The following is a 22296-nucleotide window of genomic DNA, read 5'->3' as shown; positions in this document are numbered from 1 at the left end:
AAGCAACTCTATGCCAATAAAATGGACAACCTGGAAGAAATGGACAAATTCTTAGAAAGGTATAACCTTCCAAGACTGAACCAGGAAGAAATAGAAAATATGAACAGACCAATCACAAGTAATGAAATTGAAACTGTGATTAAAAGTCTTCCAACAAACAAAAGTCCAGGACCAGATGGCTTCACAGGCGAATTCTATCAAACATTCAGAGAAGAGCTAACACCAATCCTTCTCAAACTCTTCCAAAAAATTGCAGAGAAAGGAACACTCCCAAACTTATTCTATGAGGCCACCATCACCCTGATACCAACACCAGACAAAGATACTACAAAGAAAGAAAATTACAGACCAATATCACTGATGAATATAGATGCAAAAATCCTCAACAAAATACTAGCAAACAGAATCCAACAACACATTAAAAGGATCATACACCATAATCAAGTGGGATTTATCCCAGGGATGCAAGGATTCTTCAATATACGCAAATCAATCAATGTGATACACCAAAAAAATTGAAGAATAAAAACCATATGATCATCTCAACAGATGCAGAAAAAGCTTTTGTCAAGATTCAACACCCATTTATGATAAAAACTCTCCAGAAAGTGGGCATAGAGGGAACCTACCTCAACATAATAATGGCCATATATGACAAACCCACAGCAAACATCATTCTCAATGGTGAAAAACTGAAACCATTTCCTCTAAGATCAGGAACAAGACAAGGATGTCCACTCTCGCCGCTATTATTCAACACAGTTTTGGAAGTTTTAGCCACAGCCATCAGAGAAGAAAAAGAAATAAAAGGAATACAAATTGGAAAAGAAGAAGTAAAACTGTCACTGTTTGCAGATGACATGATACTATACATAGAGAATCCTAAAGATGCCACCAGAAAACTACTAGAGCTAATCAATGAATCTGGTAAAGTTGAAGGATACAAAATTAATGCACAGAAATCTCCTGCATTCCTATACACTAATGATGAAATATCTGAAAGAGAAATTAAGGAAACACTCCCATTTACCACTGCAACAAAAAGAATAAAATACCTAGGAATAAAGCTACCTAGGGAGACAAAAGACCTGTATGCAGAAAACTGTAAGACACTGATGAAAGAAATTAAAGATGATACCAACAGATGCAGAGATATATCATGTTCTTGGATTGGAAGAATCAATATTGTGAAAATGACTATACTACCCAAAGCAATCGACAGATTCAATGCAATCTCTATCAAATTACCAATGGCATTTTTTATGGAAGCAGAACAAAAAGTCTTAAAATTTGTATGGAGACACAAAAGACCCCGAATAGCCAAAGCAGTCTTCAGGGAAAAAAAATGGAGCTGGAGAAATCAGACTCCCTGATTTCAGACTATATACTACAAAGCTACAGTAATCAAGACAATATGGTACTGGCACAAAAACAGAAACACAGATCAATGGAACCAGATAGAAAGCCCAGAGATATACCCATGCACCTATGGTCAACTAATCTATGACAAAGCAGGCAAGGATATACAATGGAGAAAAAACAGTCTCTTCAATAAGTGGTGCTGAGAAAACTGGACAGCTACATGTAAAAGAATGAAATTAGAACACTCCCTAACACCATACACAAAAATAAACTCAAAATGGATTAGAGACCTAAATGTAAGACTGGACACTATAAAACACTTAGAGGAAAACATAAGAAGAACACTCTTTGACATAAATCACAGCAAGATCTTTTTTGACCCACCTCCTAGAGTAATGAAAATAAAAACAAAAATAAACAAATGGGACCTAATGAAACTTCAAAGCTTTTGCACAGCAAAGGAAACCATAAACAAGACCAAAAGACAACCCTCAGAATGGAAGAAAATATTTGCAAACGAATCAATGGACAAAGGATTAATCTCCAAAATATATAAACAGCTCATTCAGCTCGATATTAAAAAAACAAACAACCCAATCCAAAAATGGGCAGAAGACCTAAACAGACACTTCTCCAAGGAAGACATACAAATGGCCAAGAAGCACATGAAAAGCTGCTCAACATCACTAATTATTAGAGAAATGCAAATCAAAACTACAATGAGGTATCACCTCATACTAGTTAGAATGGGCTTTATTAGAAAATCTACAAACAACAAATGCTGGAGAGGGTGTGGAGAAAAGGGTACCCTCTTGCACTGTTGGTGGGAATGTAAACTGATACAGCCACTATGGAGAACAGTATGGAGGTTCCTTAAAAAACTAAAAACAGAATTACCGTATGATCCAGCAATCCCACTACTGGGCATATACCCAGAGAAAACCACAATTCAAAAAGACACATGCACCCCAATGTTCACTGCAGCACTATGTACAACAGCCAGGTCATGGAAGCAACCTAAATGCCCATCGACAGATGAATGGATAAAGAAGATGTGGTACATATATACAATGGAATATTACTCAGCCATAAAAAGGAACGAAATTGGGTCATTTGTAGAGATGTGAATGGATCTAGAGACTGTCATACAGAGTAAGTCAGAAAGAGAAAAACAAATATCGTATATTAATGCATATATGTGGAGCCTAGAAAAATGGTACAGATGAACCGGTTTTCGGGGCAGAAATTGAGACACAGATGTAGAGAACAAACATATGGACACCAAGGGGGGAAAGTCGCAGGGGGGTGAGGGTCATGGTGTGATGAATTGGGCGATTGCGATTGACATGTATACACTGATGTGTATAAAATTGATGACTAATAAGAACCTGCTGTATATAAAAAAAAAGACAACATTCTTTTCTCTCCCCCCCCAAAAAAAAGAATAATCCCGGGAATTCCCATGCGGTCCAGTGGTTAGGACTCTGCACTTCCACTGTAGGGGGCACAGGTTCGATCCCTGCTCAGGGAACTAAGATCCCTCATGCCGCATGGCATGGCCTTAAAAAAAAAAAAAAAAAAAAAAAGAACAATCCAGATTTGTTTTAAAAACACCACTCCTCAGACCCAGGAAGCCCAATAAAACTCAAGCAGGAAAAATGAAAGAAATCATCACCTAGACATACCACAGTGAAACTGTAGAATAACAAAGACAGTTTTAAAAGCAGGCAGAGCCCAATCACCTACAGGGGAAGAGCAATAGATGTTCCTGATGGCTGACTTTTGAATGGCAACAGCAAACGCCAGAAGACAGTGAAATAAGCCCTACAGTGTACTGACAGGAAATAACTGCCAACCTAAAACTTTTAGTTGGTGAAAATATCTTTCAGTAATGAAGCAAAATAAAGATATTTTAAGACAAGTAATAACAAAAACATTTACCAAAGGATGTCCTTTAGGGAGAAGAGACATTGGTTTTTTTACTTGAAAAAAGAAGAAAAAGAAGCAGCAGCCTTGGTAATTCTGAATCCTCACTGAAATTGGCTTTCAGTTGAAAATAACATCTCAAAATAGCCTCCCATCCTCCTTTATGGAGGACACTTATTCAGGAATTTGTTTCCTTAAACTGTTAATAACTTTGAAAGTACCAAATTACAAACCAATAGATGATCATTGTTTCTCAGGCTCCCATCAAGAGGAACTGTTTTCTCCCACCCCACAGCCATTCCTCTGTCAAAGATTTAAGAGCTACATTAATGACACAAGTAAAAAAATGAAACATACTTTTTAGAAATTAAATATTTTAAATACCATCCTTTTCAACAATAAGTTTTCCAGGGTAAAATACCCCCAACCAACAAAATCAACAACACAACAACCTTAATCCTTTCTAGGATTTGATATCTATAGCTTTTAAGACCCTGTTTCAAATTCAGCATCCGAATACTAATCACGAATAAGAAAATTCCAGCATGCACATGTACTCTATTTTTAACCATGAAATTCACAGTTTATCTTTACAAGCAAACCCTGAGAGCCAGATCAATGTTTTGCCTCAAAACTATATACATTAAAAAACAAACAAACCAAAGAGGATAGCAGCATCAGCATAGTTTTTGAATCTCTCCAAATCTACGTATAAAACAAGACAGAGCAACTAGATAACCACTGGATAACAACACCAAAAATCCAAGAACAACATGCAGAGCCAATCTATGTGCCAGGGTACCTTCATCAAAGCCAGAATACAAGTAGGTGAGGAAAAACTGCGAATAGCCATACAACCTGCATGGTGCCTATGGCTGGGCAGGAGAAAGCAGAAGAAACAGCAAGTCATCTGAGATGTGACGAGGAAAATCCCAAAGTAGCCAATGGGTATCACCGGAAAGCAGAGAATTACAGTGTGAGAAAGCATTGAAAACAGGAAGGAATTCTGCCCACTTTGCTGGTGAGTGTATGTAAGGGGCCCGCAGTGAGAGAGTATAAAGGCCTTCAAACAGTCTTGCCCTATGAATTCTTTACACTGACCTCCCAGGGCTCCCTTCCAGAAGAGAGACCCTCACCAAGGAGAAACCTCAGAGAATGAAATCAAACTCCAGAAAACAAGGGACAAGAGAGAAAAGGAGAAGGAGTGGAGGGGAAGAGATGCCGGCAATGTGAGGAAGCAGGAGGCCTTTTTTTTTTTTTTTTTTTTTCGCCGCAGGGCATGTGGGATCTTACTTCCCCAACCAGGGATCGAATTTGTGCCCTCTGCAGTGGAAGCACGGAGTCTTAACCACTGGACGACCAGGGAAGTCCCAGGAGGCCATATTTTTGACGCCTACATGAGTACAACTGAAGAAAGAGTTCTGTGAAGTTACAGAAGCTACCCTGGGCCACGCCTCCTTCTAAAGGTTAAGTCATGCTCAAAATAAGCCTGCAACAGGCCATTTCAAAATGAGGTCAGCGGAATTAAGAAAATGATTCATGAGAGAATAAAATAAATCAGAATCAGCAAACTCAGATGAGGTAGAGAACTCAAGAAACAACTAAAACAAAAGAAAAAGTCAGTTCAGAAATGAACACAAGAATACTTAAGAGACAAAGAAGATGAAAAGGAAGAATTTAATTTTAAAAAAAGAGATAGAAATGATTCAAAAGAAAGTGATAAACACTGAAAATGAATCCTACAAACAGATGTATTAAGAATTCCTAAAGAAGAAAAAAGAAGTAAGGGCACAGAAAAAAATAGCAAAAACTTTAAGAAAAATTTCCTGAAATTAGAAAAAAAATTTTTGAAGCTACATATTAAAAGAACATACCCCATACCTGAGAATACTGACCCATAAAGAAACACCAAGATATATTCTGGTAAAATCACTAGATACTAAAGAAAAAGAAAAAAAAATCCTTGGGTATCTAGGCAAAAACAACAAGTAGCTTTTAAGGGAAAGAAAATTTGACTATCATCAGACTTTCAACAGTAATGCCTATTCCAAGAGAAAACAAAATAACATATATAAGATACTCAAGAAAAACAAAAGTGAACCAGATTTCATATCCAGCAAAATTGACTTTAAAGTCTAACAGGCAATGACAAACTGTCAACAATATGCAAAAACTAGGCAATACTGTCCCCAAGACCATTTCCTTAAGAATCTAGTAGAGAAAAAGCTTCATTAATCCAAATGACTAGAGAGACATTGAACATAGAAAGCATTAAACATATAGTTACTTGTGGAACATATAGTTACTTGAGTACTCTATGTAATGGACACATGCTCTGATAATACAGAAATAGTACAACAATTTTAAAACTGGGAGAGAAACAGGAAAAGCAAATGTAAAAGCTATTTTTTTTTTGACCTGGTCTCAGTAATTCCATTGGCGATGGTAGCATTAGTCTTGTTATTTTGAGACTGCCATGTATAAGAGCTGGGATAAAATAAATGAGTAATTATAGGTTGTTCTGATTCTATCATCCCCTGTGTCCTTGAGAACCAGGATTCTTGATGTGGAAGGAAGGAGATACATGTAATACAAAAACAGGCTAAGTTATAAACCCTAACCTAGAAACATCGGTATGAACTCATAGAGCATTTTATCTCAGCTCTGCCCACTGAAGAGGCCTAGAAACAATGACCAACCTTAGGCAACGAGCACACCTAGAACCTAGACAGGGTCCTGGAATACTATTTTCTACTAAAAGGTGCTAGTGTTTCTTAAATAAATGGCTGATTCCAGGCCAGGGGGTCATTACAGAAATCAAGGAAGCACTGAAAGACGACTAGGGTTACTTCAAAAGGACTCAGGACAGTTGCCTAAGGCTCAGGGTGGGAATGAGGAAGGACTGCAAATGGGCACATGGTTCCTTTTGGGCTGGTGGATATGTTCTGCACTGGGATGGTGGTGACAGCTGCACGACTCTATAAATGCACCAGAAAAAGCTGAATAAAGTATGCACTTAAATGGTGAATTCTGTGGGATAATAAATATCTCAATAAAGTTGTTTTAAAAAGAGAAGAAAAAAAGAACTCATAAGAACTTAAAGAGGCACTCAATACCCCAAAATAGGAAAATTTGACATTCAAAAGGTATCATGATCCCAAGTGAATAAAACCCATAATATATATATATATATATATATATATATATATATATATATACACATATACACTTTTTTTTTTTTTTTTTTTTGCAGTACGCGGGCCTCTCACTGTTGTGGCCTCTCCCGCTGCGGAGCACAGGCTCCGGATGCGCAGGCTCAGTGGCCATGGCTCACGGGCCCAGCCGCTCCGCGGCATGTGGGATCTTCCCGGACCGGGGCACGAACCCCTGTCCCCTGCATCGGCAGGAGGACTCTCAACCACTGTGCCACCAGGGAAGCCCCATAAAATATTTTTAAATCCATAGGTTCATGAAGATAATTTTTTAATCTGGTGATTATACAAATCTACATTTGTGATTAAATTGTGTACAACTAAATACACACATACAAATGAATACATATAAAACTGCTAAAACCAGACAAAGGTAAGTGGGTTGTGTCAACTGTCAATTTCCTGGTTGTAAAGCTGTACTATAGTTATACAAGATGTTATCATTGAAGGAAACCGGGGGGAAGGTGCACAGGATCTCTGTATTATTTCTTACAACTGCATGTAATTTACAATATTCTTTAAATGTTTAATTTTTTTAAAAAGAAACCTAATTGGTCACTTAAAAAAAAAAGAAAGAAAATAGCAGATGAGGGAACCATCTCTTTATAAAAGTATCTCAATTAATAAATGAAAAAAAAACCTATTAGATTATCAGAATCTTCCCACTCCCAGTGAATTAATGGATCTAGGCACTGAGCACTAACAGCAGGTAACATCACAAAAAGAGGGAGAAGCAGACATTAGGTGCCTCGTAGTGAAAGAACACGTCACTATCTGAGGTCTTGCTATAGGGTCCAAACATGAGTCTGATCAGGCCTGGCGATCCAGCTACCAACTTGCAGGACAGAGAGGACAATTGAGCTGTACTGTGACAGCGCAGGCAGCAAAATTCAGACTATGGGAAAGCCTACCGCTAAAACAACTGGATTCTTCCACAGATAAATTGTTAGGGGAAAAAAGGGGGGCAAGGGCTAGGGGCTGGGGAGGAGCAGAGTAATGGAAGGGAAATCCATAGATTCAAAGAGTCTTAAAAGACACAAATTTCCTTTAAACAGACTAGAATAAACATTGGTAGTCTTGGGATGCACACCTGGCAATATTACTATAAAGAAATGCAGGGAAGCAACTACTTTAAAAAGCAAGACAGTGGCTACTTCAGGGACAGAGGGGGTGGTGATCAGGATGTGGCTCGTGGATGGGATCGCTGGGGCAGGGAGCAAAATCCTAATTCTTGACTTAAGGGAAGGTTACGATCATGTTTGTTTTAAAATAACACAGTAAAGCTACACATTTGCTTTGCATGATGTTCTGTATTTGACTTTTCTTTTACAATAAAAAGGCTTTTTCTAATAAGGAAAAGTTATATCACTAGTGTTACCTGTCATAAGAGAACATTTATGATATTTAAAATAATTACATTTATTTTAAATAATTATATGAAACATTTAAAATAATTACACGATAGTAAACATCTAAAACAACTATGTGAAAGTAAACAATCTTATAAAATAATCACATTTAAAATGTACATACAGATGAACCTATTTGCAAAGCAGAAATAGAGACACGGATGTAGGGAACAAACATATGGACACCAAGGGGGGAAAGGGAGGGTGGGATGAATTGGGAGATTGGGATTGACATATATACACTACTATGTATAAAATAGATAACTAATGAAAACCTACTGTATAGCACAGGGAGCTCTACTCAATGTTGTGCGGAGATCTAAATAGGAAGGAAATCCAAAAAAGAGGGAATATATGTGTACGTATAGCTGATTCACTTTGCTGTACAACAGAAACTAATACAACATTGTAAGGCAACCATACTCCAATAAAAATTTTAAAAGTAAATAAATAAAATGTACACAAACATAAACCGTATTATTAAATTCCAGCCAGCCACTGAAGCCTGAGGAAGGTTCTGAGGCCTATTTTGTGTTAAAAAGGAGATTAACAAGTGCCGCTGAGTGTTAGTGACAGACCAGCGCTCTAATGAGACTTTCTTCTCAACTTACTGAGGCCTTGAAAGAGCCCTGAGACAATGTGATTCAGGATTCTCAAACGTTTGGCCATGTACCACCTGAAGTCACCTGCTTCGCTTCAAGTCACATCGTGGACCATCTCCTATCCTACACTTCTGGAAACACTGGGTTAAAAACAGGTCTGGTGCATTAGGGTAGGCCAAGACCTAAGAACAAAAACTTAGCTCTCTCAGATCACCAACAGATTCATTTCACTTGTTCCAACCCTTTCTAAACATGCTTAAAAGGTTTACTTTTCCATTATGAGCATTTAAGCGAGAGACCAACACTATGACCCGGTAAGAGCTGCTTATCCTCATCCTAGTTACCAGCACACGCACTTCACTATGGACTTAAGAGGCCACCGTCAGAGCCTGGTAATCATCTGCCTCTGCCTTTATGCCTAATGTGCTCAGCGGTTCTCAAGTGACAGGAGGCCTTGTATCGGAAAGCACAAATTACAAAAATAAGTGCAAAGGCCCTCCCCCAGCTGAACTCCCCATCATAAAACAAGGCACCACATCCTGAGCTACTGGCTCATCAACACTAAGCCAATCTGACCTCAAAGCCCTTTAAAAAAAGGCGGGGGGGGTATCAGGTTATATAACAGACTTATAATATAAACTTGTAGCAAGCAAAGAAAGCTCTGAAATTCAGATGGAATTCAGTCATGTTTTTAAAACATTTTTCTAAAATACATACATAAAAGTGGCCTGATTCTCCTATAAATGACTTGAGTGCAAATCTGCTTTTACCTCTTCTTTCCCCCACCCCAAGTTTTGCTACGAGTTTGAAGAGAAAGCAAACCCGAGCCAGGAATGTTTAATTTTTCTGGCACTGCTGCTCACCAGAGAATAGTGACTCCAACACATAAAGATGAGATTCAGGCAGGAGTTGAAAGGGAACTTGTATAACAAAGGAAGATTAGTGCTGAATTCCTGTCTTCGATGTCTGTATCTTAATCAGTCTCCCTTGGGTCAGCTGACCCCGTTTCCTTTCCTCTCTTCCCACCTCCTGCTTCTTCTGTGTCCTCAGCCATCCTTGTTTTGTGAACCCTCAGCTTCCCAGCTTACCCACACTCCTTTCCTTGTATATTTTGCTTTCTCATGAGACATGTGAGTAAACAAATTCTCAAATATACACAAACCTACTAAAATGTCTGCAACAGAAATCCCAAGTTCCACTCACCACACAGGGGCTTATGGAGACCTAGTCCAGTCTCCATGATTTCCCTGGACCCCTTTATGAGAGAAGGTACACCCTGGATGGTCAGGACCAGGTCCTGGGTTCAATTGCCTGTGTACATCCACAGCAAAGGGCCCCTTTCATAACTACTACTCTGATCAAGTGAATTCAGGAATGTTTAAATAGGAAGCTCCCTCTCCATACCAGAACCTGATGAGACCAAGACTTTGAGAACAGAAGTAAAAAACATGCACATTTAACCCTCCATTCTAGAAATGGCTATGAGCAAAAGAAACCCAGAAGTGTCTAAAGCCCAGCTGAGCTCCACTTATACTCAGGTGCACAAGACAAAAGCTCATGTCAGACCCAACACTTCAGATACTGTCCCAGGTTTGTGCCATTTTCCTCAAGGTAAGGTGCCCTGGTCCCATAGGCCTGTTCTACGGGCAAATCTATAGCAGGAAAAATGGTGAGGCCTTTTTTTGGGGGGGGAGAGGGGCTGGTAGTTTGGATTTTTCACCCAAGCCCTTTCCAATGAGCAATAGAGAAATATGAGAGCCTGTTTAAACATTACTTACTGCCTGTTGGATATCAGACTTCACTTGCTCACTCAACATGCCTTCAAAGACAAAGGAGTCACCAAACTTCTCAGCCTAAAGGAAGGAAATAAAAATCCAGAAAAGGTTGTAGTAACATATTTCACATGTGCCGTTTTCTCTGTACACTACTAAAGCGGTTCTTCTTGTCCAAATGAACTTAAATTTGTCTTATAACCTCCCAAAGGATTCAGAAATGACCTAAAAGCATCTGGCTTCCTGTTAAAACAGGTTACTGTCACTTACAGAGACCATTTTTATTTAAGGCTCATTTAGCTGATAAGAACGCAGACTGGAAGAGATTAGCTATTGAGACTGTGATTGTTTCTGCTGATGGAAACACATCTCCCCAAGTATCACAAATGACTTTGGAAAATAACAGGATTCTTTACATGTCAGATTATGTAATCAACCTTTGTCCTTTGTTCTGCTCCTGGAACCTAGCTAAAAGAAGTAAATGGCACTGTTTGTTGATATTCTGACACACTCCATTAAGGTGTCCACTGTGCTTATACATCTCAAGTGGTCAATTCAAGCACCAGATGGAAATCTGTATTTTAATCATTTTTATTTACCATTACTGTCTCAAGTCCATATCTACCTTTCTTTGTTGCATATGACCCCAGTTCTGGAAACACCCAATGTAGTCTCTTGGTCTCCATGATTCTACTCTTCTAGTTTTCTTCCTCCTTGTAGACTCCTCCTCCTCATCTCCTGAAATACATGGGCTCTTCTTCTTGCCCCTGAGACACTGTTGCTCCCCAGAGCTCTGCCCTGGCTCTCTGCTCTTCTTACTCTACACCAGTGGCCCTCAGGCTTTGTGCAGTTGAGATCACCTGGCCAGCCTGTTATAGCTACACAGCACTGCTCCCCAAGCCCAGAGGTTCTGATTCTGTAGGTCTGGGGTGAGGCCAAGGAACCTGCCCGTGTGAACAGATAAGCTGGTGATTCTAATATAGGTGGTCTAAGAGATCACACGATGAGATACACCGACCTGCTGCTGGACAAACTCTTGAAATCCCATGATTTTAACCACCACCGGCATTTCAAATGATGCTCATATCTCCAACTCCAGTCCTCTCCTCTCCTCACCACATGATATTAATGGCCTACTAGATCCCTGTATTTCCAGCCTTATGAGCACCTCAAACTCCTTTTGCTGATTAGAGCTCATCATCTTTTCTCCACCCCAGCTCTTATTTCTGTAGTCCCTTGTGGCATCACCATGCCTGAGAACCCAGACCATTCCTTCACTCAACAACATGTACCAAACACCTATCAGATGCCTGGCTTTGGGCTAAATGACAGAGATATAAGGTCAATATTACAGAGGCATGGTCTCTGTCCTTAGAGCACTCACATATGGGGCCACAAACAAAAGTCAAGTCAAACAAAGAAAGGAAGAATATAATTACAACTTTACTTGACCTTGTAAAGCAGAGAGTATAGAGAGAAGCCTCCTTTTGATAGGGTGGGCAGAGGAAGCCTCCCTGAGAGGGATATTTAAGCTGAGATGACTCGAGAATGAGAAGGAGCCAGCCATGCAAAAGGGGGACAGGCAACGGGGTCAGGAAATTCCAAGCAGGGGAAAGTATGGGCTGCACCACCAAGATGGGAAAGAGTGTCAAGTCTGCAAGGAATAGGAACAAGAACAGCAGGGCTAGAGCATGGTGAGCAAGGGAAATGTGATATAAAATGAAGCTGGAGAAATGGAAGAAAAGAAACATGAATGCCATAATAAAATGAAGTATTTTATCCAAAGCAGGGGTTTTAACCCTTTTTGTGCCCTGGACCCCTGTGGCAGTATGGTGAAGCTTAAGGATATCCTTCTCAGAATGAAATGTTTAAGTGTGTAAAATAAAATCAATACAATTACAAAGAAAACTAGTTATATCAAAATATTAGTAAAACAAATTTGTGCTATAGTAACATATACATATGTGTATCTATATCTATACATTAAATATAGATATGTATAAATAATACATTAAATAAGATCTAGTGGCAGGTCTCATAATTATCATTTCTAAAGTAAGGATGAATACAAACAATATTTTATGATCTCTGCAACAACAGTAATGGGATACAAATTGTCTGTGATTTCTACTGGTGATAAAGTCATAGGCACTGCTGCCACTACTGTGGTATGTTGTCTATTCCTAACCGAAGGAAATGCTGAACTTCAGTTAGAGGGTTATAGAAATCCAGATGCAATATTTCCCCATCCATGCTCCTAGATGCCCTAAACTCTTATTCTATCTAGTCTTGATGGGAATCCTAGTCTAAGGGAAGCTTCTTGCCTTAGAAGCCCACTTCTAACTTTCATCAGACTACTGAGGAACTTGACCTGAGAGTATCCTCATGAAACAAAAAGAACAGCAACTTCTTACTACAAATAGGTAGAAAAAGACAACTACTTTGTATATTTTAAGAAATTCCAAAGAAATGCAAAACCAAATTTGGATGTTGTTTTGCTTTCAGCATTCGCTCTGAAATTTTGTTTTAAAGAAAGGAAGATGTTCTGGCCTGGAAAAAAACAAAAACAAGGACAGGGACTTCACAAACTGAAGGCAAGGGTAGGGTAGAGTCCTTTGGTAAGAAAAAATTGGGAAACCTACATAACAAGGATATTTTAGACACTCACAGAAACTTTCATAAACTAGAAAGCCTCTCTCTTCCTATTCCTGTTTAGGACAAATATCCACTTTCAGAACCTTGCTCTGTGATTCAGTGACCACAGGATAAAGCCTGGAACTGCCAAAGGAAAGCTTATGAGTCGTCAGGCACTGGAATAAAACCACAAAAATGAAAAGCTGCACTTCTGCATCTATTACTTATGAATTATGCAATGCTTCTGGAACATCCAAACTATAATTTTTTGAGAGGGAAAAGTTGCCTTACTTTACATGCTATCATCTCAAAAAGCCTGAGAGGACAGTGATGCTCTCTGGCAGATTAAAGCACTGACACACTAGAGCATAATGGTTAAGACAGGTCCTGGGGTCACACTGGCCAGGCTTGAATCCCAACTCTGCCACTAACCGGCTGTGGGACTCAGGGCAAATCACTTTGCTAATCCCCAGTTTGCCACCTGAAAAATAACCTGCCTCACTGGGTTGCTATGAGAACAAAAATTACATGAAATATACATAAAGTGCCTATCACAGCACTGGGCACACAGGAAAAAGCGGTCAACTGATAAGGTTCTTCCTCCCCATTCCAACCCCATTACCTCTGTCAAATAGCCAGTTGAGTTCACAAACTTCTCAAATTCAGCATTACTGACTTCATAGGCATCCATGTAAAAGGCATCAATAGCAACTCTCCTCGCAGGTGCTTCCCCATCCTGCTTTATCTGAGGATCATCTGTGCCCATTGTAAATATTCCGGCAGGGATGGGGACCATCTGCAGCAAAAGGGGAAACACGGGAAGTCAGGCCGTCACCGCCAGAGTGAACCTGGGTCAAGTGTAGAGTGCCAGAACACAGTAAGCACCCAACAGCGAGCCAACCTCTGCCACAAAAGCCACTGTGAAATGAGTAAAATCATGGCATACTCCAATGAATGATTAGTCACAAAAAGAAGTGAACATTCTTTAGGGTAGTAATTTCTTTAGGAAAAACGCTACATAATACACATCTGCACACGCCATGGAAACAGGTCTGGAGCAACGGTCACCAAGCTGCTAATGGCTGCAGTGCAGAGGCAGGGAGAATATTCCACTTCTTTATACATTTGTGCATTTTTGTCCTTTATTATGTCCATATTTCTTTTGAATTATTTTTAAAAGTAAATATAAAATGCCAAATACAATATATTTTTTTTTTTTACTTTTTTTTTTTTTTTTGGCCACGCGGCATGTGGGATCTTAGTTCCCCGACCAGGGAAACCCGCGCCCCCTGCAGTGGAAGCGCAGTCTTAACCACTGGACCACCAGGGAAGTCTCCATATATAATATATTTAAAAACCCACTGAGTGAATCTAGGTTCCCAATGATAATGGAAAAGACATATCATTGAAATGGAAAATCTAAAAGGTTTACTAAAGGACCATGTCTTGTCCTTATTTAATACCTTATTAAAACTCTAATTGTTCCTATCTACTGTTTCACATAACCTCTAAACACCAAGAGGGCAGCAACTGAGGCTGCTTTGTTCACATGTTTTCCTAGCACTAAACATAAGATCTGAGGATCACACCGAAAACTTTCAGTGAAGAAACACAGGTCCATCCTCAGCATCACTTGGGAAATCCAACATTACAGTGGTCATCCAGTTTTACTGGGTATCCTAAATACATATCCCTCTGTCCTCTCCCCTTTTCTTTTCCTCGATTGATGCTGTAGCCTCACAATTGTCTCCTTGCCTCCAGTCTCATCCCTTCACATTTCTCCCGGCTCTTCTCTAAGCCATCAATCTTCCTTTCAATCATTCATACAAGTATTTAAGCCCCTACTGAACTTTCCAAAATATCTGTCTTCTGTATCCCACACAATTTGTTGAAGCTCTGCTTGGAACAGAAAAAGACTGGAAACAACCTAAATATTTTTCAATATTGGAATGATTAAATTGTGGGCCACCCAGAAAATGGAAAATTAGGCAGCCATAAGAAAAGGAAAAGAAGGAAAACAACAGGGAAAAAAAGACACTTTTAATATATTGATATAGAGAGATCTCACCACGATGAAGAGGAAAGTGTGTCAAAGCAAGGTGCACCCTAGAAAGCATGGTGTGTTATCATTTGCATGAAAAGGAGGTGGGCGGGAGAACACAGATTCACATATTTCTTTGTATTCGCTTACATTTGCAGAACACGGCTCTGGGAAGATATTCAAGAAACTCATGCAGTGGTTGTCTGAGGGGAAGGTTATTACGTAAGTGGAAAATTTTTCACTATACACCTTTCTACAGAATTTTTTTTTTAATTTTAAAACCATGTGCTCTATTCAAAATAACAAACAATGAAGTGTCAATCTGATTATACCACTTTCCTACTTAAATTCTTCAGGGATCCCCAGCACCTTTGAGGGTAAAATATCTCAGCATCAGAGCCTAATCTCTCCCCATCTCTCTCATCCTGTACTCCACCTGCACTTCATCTCTTGTGAATAACATCAATGCTCAAGGATCACCTCCTACAGAAGAAGGCCTTCCCTGCCTGCATTTCCCTCTACTGGCTGGGCATATCCTCCTCATTTGGGATCCTCTGATAAACACCTCTCTAAACAACTGACACACACTGTACATACTTTAATGGCTTGTTTTTACCTGCCCTAGATCCCAGGCTCCTTGGGGACCAGAAATAAAGTTTTCACTTCTATGTCCCCAGCTCCTAGTTCGGTGCATAATTCACGGAAGGAAGGAAAGAAGGAAGGAAGGAAGGAAGGAAGGAAGGGAGTGGGGGGGATGGATGGATGAAGAAACTTCACTGACTGAAAGAGTGACATCACGGATACAATGAAAAAATGTATCATTTGAATTATTCCTAATTATAAAAATTCTCTTTCTTTTATAACACCATCCCAGACATGGATAGCACGCCTGCATCACAGTGAAACCTGTTTAAGAGACTCTGCTCAAAGACTGAACTAGGTTCACACATTATTCTCATTATTCTCCAAGCATCTGGGACACAAGATTCCTCAGTTGAGATGAGAAGTCAGAATTTCAAGCAGCTCTGCAAAGAAGCAGAAAAATAGAAGCCTGCAGACGAAAGCTTAAAATGATTATTTAAATGATCTAATAAAAGGTTTCATGTTTCCTAAAGGACTTTAAGGAAAAAAAAAAAAAAGCTTTCCAGCAGCAGACAAGTAGGTCCTTTTCTGAGAACGGTTGTTCATCCCAAGGTGCAAACACAAGGCCTATAGGAAACTGTGCCCATTGTTCCCAATGAAGTTTTACAATTATCTCAGTTTTTCATCCCACTCTCCCTCAAGGTGAGCACCAACAATGCTAATACAACCATAACTTCCACTGTGGACTCCTGGCCTAATTTTTTTTCTTTCATTAACCATCAGAGATAGCCAGCAATGAATAAGCCAAGTTTCCATTCTGGAGGCTATAGATAAAAATAGCCTGCATGGCTCTGACTGGATCATAATTCCCAATTTGCACTAATGAAGTCTCTGTCCTACAAATGTAGAATGTCGTTCTAGTGAAATCCAGAGCATCAGGTCTCACACTCCTAAACCAAATACAAAGAACCATTTTGATCAAGTCTTCATGAAGGTCCAGATTCAAACAGTCCATTCCTCCTAGGACGTAAGTTAAAACCCCTTCTGGCACATCAGTTTCTGCCACTGCCAAGCAAGCCAAAAGGACAGGTGAAGTCAAAGCAACTCTCTTATCACTAGGACCATATCTGAGCTACACACTCTGGCCAGGTGCAGTGGACATCTATGATTTTTGCCCACCTGGCACCCATTCCCTCCTGTTCTTGTAAGAGCAAGTGACATCTCTTTGAAAACCACTTCTTCAACTAAGTACATATCTCAGGTGGAGCTGGATGACACTGCTCCATGCCCCCCACTCCCCACACACACACACATACCCCGCCCCAGCCCCATGACTCAGGCCTAGCCAATTACCACATTCTTTTGACCACAGAGATGTAATCAGGGATAGGCCCATGACCCAATCAAAGTTAATCTCAGAACTTTTGCTGGAGCTATGAGGGAAAGAAAACTCTCTTTCTCTTCCAGCTCTTTGATCATTAGAAGGAATACTACCTAAAAATGAAGCCAACAGGGAAGAAAGAGGAGCTGCCAAGAGAGAGCCAAAAAGAGAGATCTGGAGATGCTGCCTGAGGCCCTGCATCCAGCTGTGTCTGGGACCATATCTGCACTTGAACTTCCCAGCCATGAGAGCCCATAAATGTCCCTACCCACACTTCTTTATCAGCCTACTAAGCTAGTTTTAAGAATCTTTTCTTTCACTTGCTTCTGTGGGACTTTTGTTCTACACACAAAAATGAAATAAGTTTATATGCAACTCTTTTGTGTAGCACTTCTCCTTTTCCTTCTTTCCTCTCCTCAAACCTAAGTAAGAAGCTAAAGGCTCCGGAGAAAGCTGGGTGAATAACAAGAGAAGCAAGCTCCCTGGATCTGCCCACAAACTGCTGCCTTATCTACCTACGCAGGGCTTACCTGCCTATATCATCCTGTCACTCTACTGACACAAATCATAGATGAAATGGCATTAAAGTTCCTTCAAGCGCTGGGATTTCATGATTCTATTCAGCCTCAGTTGTCACATCTGTAAAGTGGGGGATAATATCTCACAGGATCCTGGGGAGGATAAGATACAGCAAAAAGACTGCTTTCCAAAGGTTTCTTTAAAAAGTAACTCATACCCTTAATTCCCCTGGCAGTTTCTCAATATTGTATCCAACAAAAAAAGGTAAAAGATCATTCCAGAAATTGTTACACAATGCCTAAATGTGTAAAGCACTTGGAGGATACAGACATTAAAACAGGTCTAAAAAATTGCTTCCCGTGTAGAAAGAGATATCAGACAATTACACAAATAACACTACTTCACAGAAAATATACAAGTTTCCATCAGACTGACAAAATGCTATGAGAATTTAGAGGATAGAAACACCACTTCTTCCTGGAGGAAAGGGGTCATAGAGAGATGGTATTCAATCATGTCTTGACACCTGGGTAAGCATTACCCGATCAAACCATCCTCAGACCGGAAATTGACTGACTTTACCCACATATACGGAGATACCACGTACAATTTTATTGTCTCATGATCTTCAATGCCTTTTCAAACAACTCTTTTAAAAGATACATGGAGATTAAAACATCTTGATACCTTTTTATAAAATAATAAGCTGTACAGAACATTGTTAGAATAGTTTTCTCAATGAGCATTGTATATTTTTTAATCAGAGGGAAGTTAAGTAAAATTTGAAAATATCTATATTGTTTCCCAGACAATTCTTACTGCCATAACTTTCTAGTGAAACCTAAATTCCTTGAGGGTAAAGCCCAGTGCTATTTACTTCTTTGTAAATTTAAAAGGGTGAAAATGTCATCCCCAGAAACCTTAAACTACTTACATATCCCAGAACACACCATGCACTTGTACAATGCTTCGTTTGTACCCATGCTATTCTCCTTCTTGCAATGTCCTTCAATCTGCCCTTCCATCCCCAACTCCTGAAAATGTCTCCTCCAAGGCCTAGCCTAATGTGGTGTTTTCTTTGAGCACTTCCTGACTTGTCCAGGAAACAAGAATTCTTTCTTCCTCTCCAAGTACTTTGTATATACTCCTCCTATAGGACTGTCACTATAGAAAAATGATGCTTGCATATAACTGTGATTGTGTGTGTGTGTGTGTGTGTGTGTGTGTGTGTGTGTGTGTGTGTGTGACAGAGACAGAGAGAGCGAGACAGAGAGAAAGAGAGAGAGGTCTACCAGCAAGTCAATGCCTTGAGGGTAGGGCATAGGTCTTTCTTTTCTATAAGCCCAGAACACAGGACAGAGTCTTATACAATATGTGTACCAAATAAGTATTTATTGAATTAAACTAAATAAACAGAAAACAAAAATAGATTCAGTACAACCTCAATCCAAATCCCAGCAAGTTATTTGATCGATATCAACAATATGATACTCAAGTTTATATGGAGAGGCAAAAGACCCAGAAGAACCAACACAATATTGATGAGAAAAACAAAGTTGGAGGAAAGACACTATGCAACTTACTATAAAACTACAGTAGCCAAGACATGTATTGGTTAAAGAACACCCAAACAGATTAATGGAACAGCAGAGAGAGACCAGAAATAGACCTCCATAAATATAATCAAATGATCTTTGACAAAGGAGCAAAGACAATACAATGGAGCTAAGGCAGTCTCTTCAACAAATGTTCATACAACTGGACATCCACGTGCCAAAAAAAAAAAAAAAGAATCTAGACAGAGACCACTCTTCAAAAGACAATGTCAAGAGATTGAGAAGACAAGCAACAGACTGGGAGAAAATAGTTGCTGATGACACATCTGATAAAGGACTGTTTTCCAAAATAAACAATTCTTAAAACTCAACAATAAGAAAACAAACAATACAATTAAAAATGGGCCAAGGACCTTCCAAAGAAGATACACAGGTGGCAAAGATGCTCAGCATGTCAACCAAAAAATGCAAAATTAAAACAAGATACCATTACATACCTTAGAATGGCCAAAATCTGAAACACTGACAACACCAAATGCTGACAAGGGTGTGGAGCAACAGGAATTCTCATGCACTGCTAGTAGGAATGCACAACGGTAGAGCCGCTTTGGAAGAGTTTGGTGGTTTCTTACAAAACTAAGCATACTCTTGCTATATGATCCAACAATCACATTCCTTGGTATTTACCCAAAGGTGTTGAAAATTTTATGTCCACACAAAAACCTGCACCCAGATTTTTATAGCAGCTTTATTCATAATTGCCAAAACTCAGAAACAAGCAAGATGCCTTTCAGTAGGTGAATGGATAAACTGTGGTACATCCAGACAATACATCATTATTCAGCACGAAAAATAAATGAACTATCAAGCTATGAAAAGACACAGAGGAAACTTAAATGAATATTACTAAGTGAAGGAAGCCAATCTGAAGAGCCTACATACTGTATGATTCCAACTATAAGACATTCTGGAAAAGGCAAAACTTATGGAGACAGTAAAAAGATCAGTGGTTGCCACTGGGGAGGAGGGAGAGGGATGAAGAGGCAGGGCACAGAAGATTCTTGGGGCAATAAAAACATTCTGTATGATACTACAGTGATGGACATATGTCGCTGTACATTCGTCCAAACCTATAAAATGTTCAACACCAACAGTGAACCCTAATGTAAATTACAGTTGACTCCTGAACAACACGGATTTGAACTACGGGGGTCAACTTATACGTAGATTTTTTCAATAGATACATACTTCACTACTACATGACCTGCACTTTGTTGAATTCTGGGATGCAGAACCACAGGTATGGAGGGCCAACTGTAAAGTTATACTAGGATTTTTGACCGCGCAGGGGGCCAGTGCCCCTAACCCACGTGTTTTTCAAGGGTCAACTGTATAGACTTTGGGTGATTATGATATGTCGGTGTAGGTTTATCAATTGTAACAAATGTACCACTGTGGTGGAGGATGTTGATAATGGGCAAGGCTATGCCTGTGTTGGGGCAGGAGGTATATGGGAAATCTCTTTACCTTCCTCTCAATTTTGTTGTGAACCTAAAACCACTCAAAAAAATAATCCTTTTGGGCTTCCCTGGTGGCGCAGTGGTTGAGAGTCTGCCTGCCAATGCAGGGGACACGGGTTCGTGCCCCGGTCCGGGAAGATCCCACATGCCACAGGCCAGCTGGGCTCATGAGCCATGGCCGCTGAGCCTGCGCGTCCGGAGCCTGTGCTCCGCAACGGGAGAGGCCACAACAGTGAGAGGCCCGCGTACCGCAAAAAAAAAAAAAAAAAAATTAATAATAATAATAATCCTTTTATTTAAAAAAAGAAAGAAAATTAAGAAAAAAAAGGGTTATCATTACGACCATGTATCTCACGTAATATTGGACTTCCTGAATTCAGAATAAATGGCTAAGTGTCAGAATTAGACCAAAGTCATCTGCACATGAACTAAAACATCTGAAACCAGGGAAAACAGAGAGACAAAGAACAGCCTCCTATGAAGTCCTAAAGGTCTTGATGAGAAGTCTACTTCAGGTTCAAGCATTAAGTTTAAGAGTCCTTGAAGGCTTGTGAGCTGTGTTCTCAACAACTGCTAGTTTACTAATAACTTGGGATGCTGCCAAACATTATGGAAACTGAGTGCAAGGGAAGATAAACATAAAATAAATACACATATACAAAATATAAATTAATTAATTATATATTTTTCCCTTTATAAAATGAATGTAAAATATGGCCAAAGATGACCCATACAATACTCAGTCCGGACGTGAAACCACTCTAAAGGGATGAAAAATGTGTATCTTATAATGATACGTACATCCCATTCTGGAATCAGTAGGACACTGGAGCATTTAAAATGAGAAATGTTCAGTACTGGTCAGAAGGTTCTCGGCAAAAGTTTGACACAGACCAATGTACATGCAAATAAGACAGCGCCCGTTAGTTACAAAGCAGATAAACAGAGGGCTTTCCCTGGAGGAGGAGGGAGAAATTGATTATCAATTACCATTCAAGTTATAGAGAAATTAAAATCAAGTATGGCCAACACACACTACACAACTGTAACCAAGGCTCCCCACCACACAAAAGATAAACACTAATAATGCAGGGAATCCTCTGAGGAACAACAGGAAAAATTTTAAAGGCCAGTAATTATACAGGATGGAGAAACAATGAGAAGTCCAGCTACCAACCTCCTAACACTCTATACCCAAGTCACAAAAATACGGTCCTGACTCCCCTCCCTCTCACAACCTAGCTGGGGAGAGACACCAACAGACAAATATCTTCAGTAATGGTTACGTCAGAGCAAACAGGTACAACTGCGGCAGCATATGGAAATACTGAAGGGGAAGGAAGGAAAGAGGTCAGGTAAGGCCTGCAGGAGGATGTTACCTCTCACCTAAGTCCTGAAAATTGGTCAGAATTAACCCACAGGAAAAAAAAAACTGGGACGGAAAAAGCTGGAAAGGGTGTACTGATATTCAAGAAGAAGAACTTCTTTGGGAGTCAGCAGATCTAAGTTGTTTTCACAACCATACCAATATGCAAAATACCTGGAATGGTAAGAACTAAGGAACAGTTATTAATTTTTTTTGTTTTTTGTTTTAACTAAGAACTAAATAATAGTTATTATTAATGTTATTATTTACATATCCTAGCCCATAAAACATTCAGGCACTGTGCAAGGTATAGATAAACGATAGTAATAAAACAACTACTGTTTACTTAGTCTTTCCCATGTACTAAAGTGCTAGGAATAGCAGAATAAATAAGACAAGTCCTTGTCCTCAAGA

The 22296-nt window shown here is 39.5% G+C and overlaps 1 protein-coding gene across 1 annotated transcript in view; it reads right to left on the bottom strand.

Moving 5' to 3' along the window:
• SUMF1 (sulfatase modifying factor 1) overlaps positions 1–22296 on the bottom strand; it is a gene marked incomplete at both ends in the record, with an annotated part of 105604 nt that overhangs the window by 82612 nt on the left and 696 nt on the right. Inside the window, 2 exons of the mRNA XM_079712767.1 lie at positions 10290–10364; positions 13540–13713. Of these exons, the coding sequence (XP_079568893.1) occupies positions 10290–10364; positions 13540–13713 (249 nt within the window). The remainder of the gene's footprint in view (positions 1–10289; positions 10365–13539; positions 13714–22296) is intronic.

This window comes from Hyperoodon ampullatus (genome assembly GCF_949752795.1).
Source record: "Hyperoodon ampullatus genome assembly, chromosome: 10".
Taxonomy (NCBI): Eukaryota; Metazoa; Chordata; class Mammalia; order Artiodactyla; family Ziphiidae; genus Hyperoodon; species Hyperoodon ampullatus.
The sequence above is the reverse complement of the archived record's forward strand: the minus strand, read 5'-3'. Positions and strand labels throughout refer to the sequence as shown.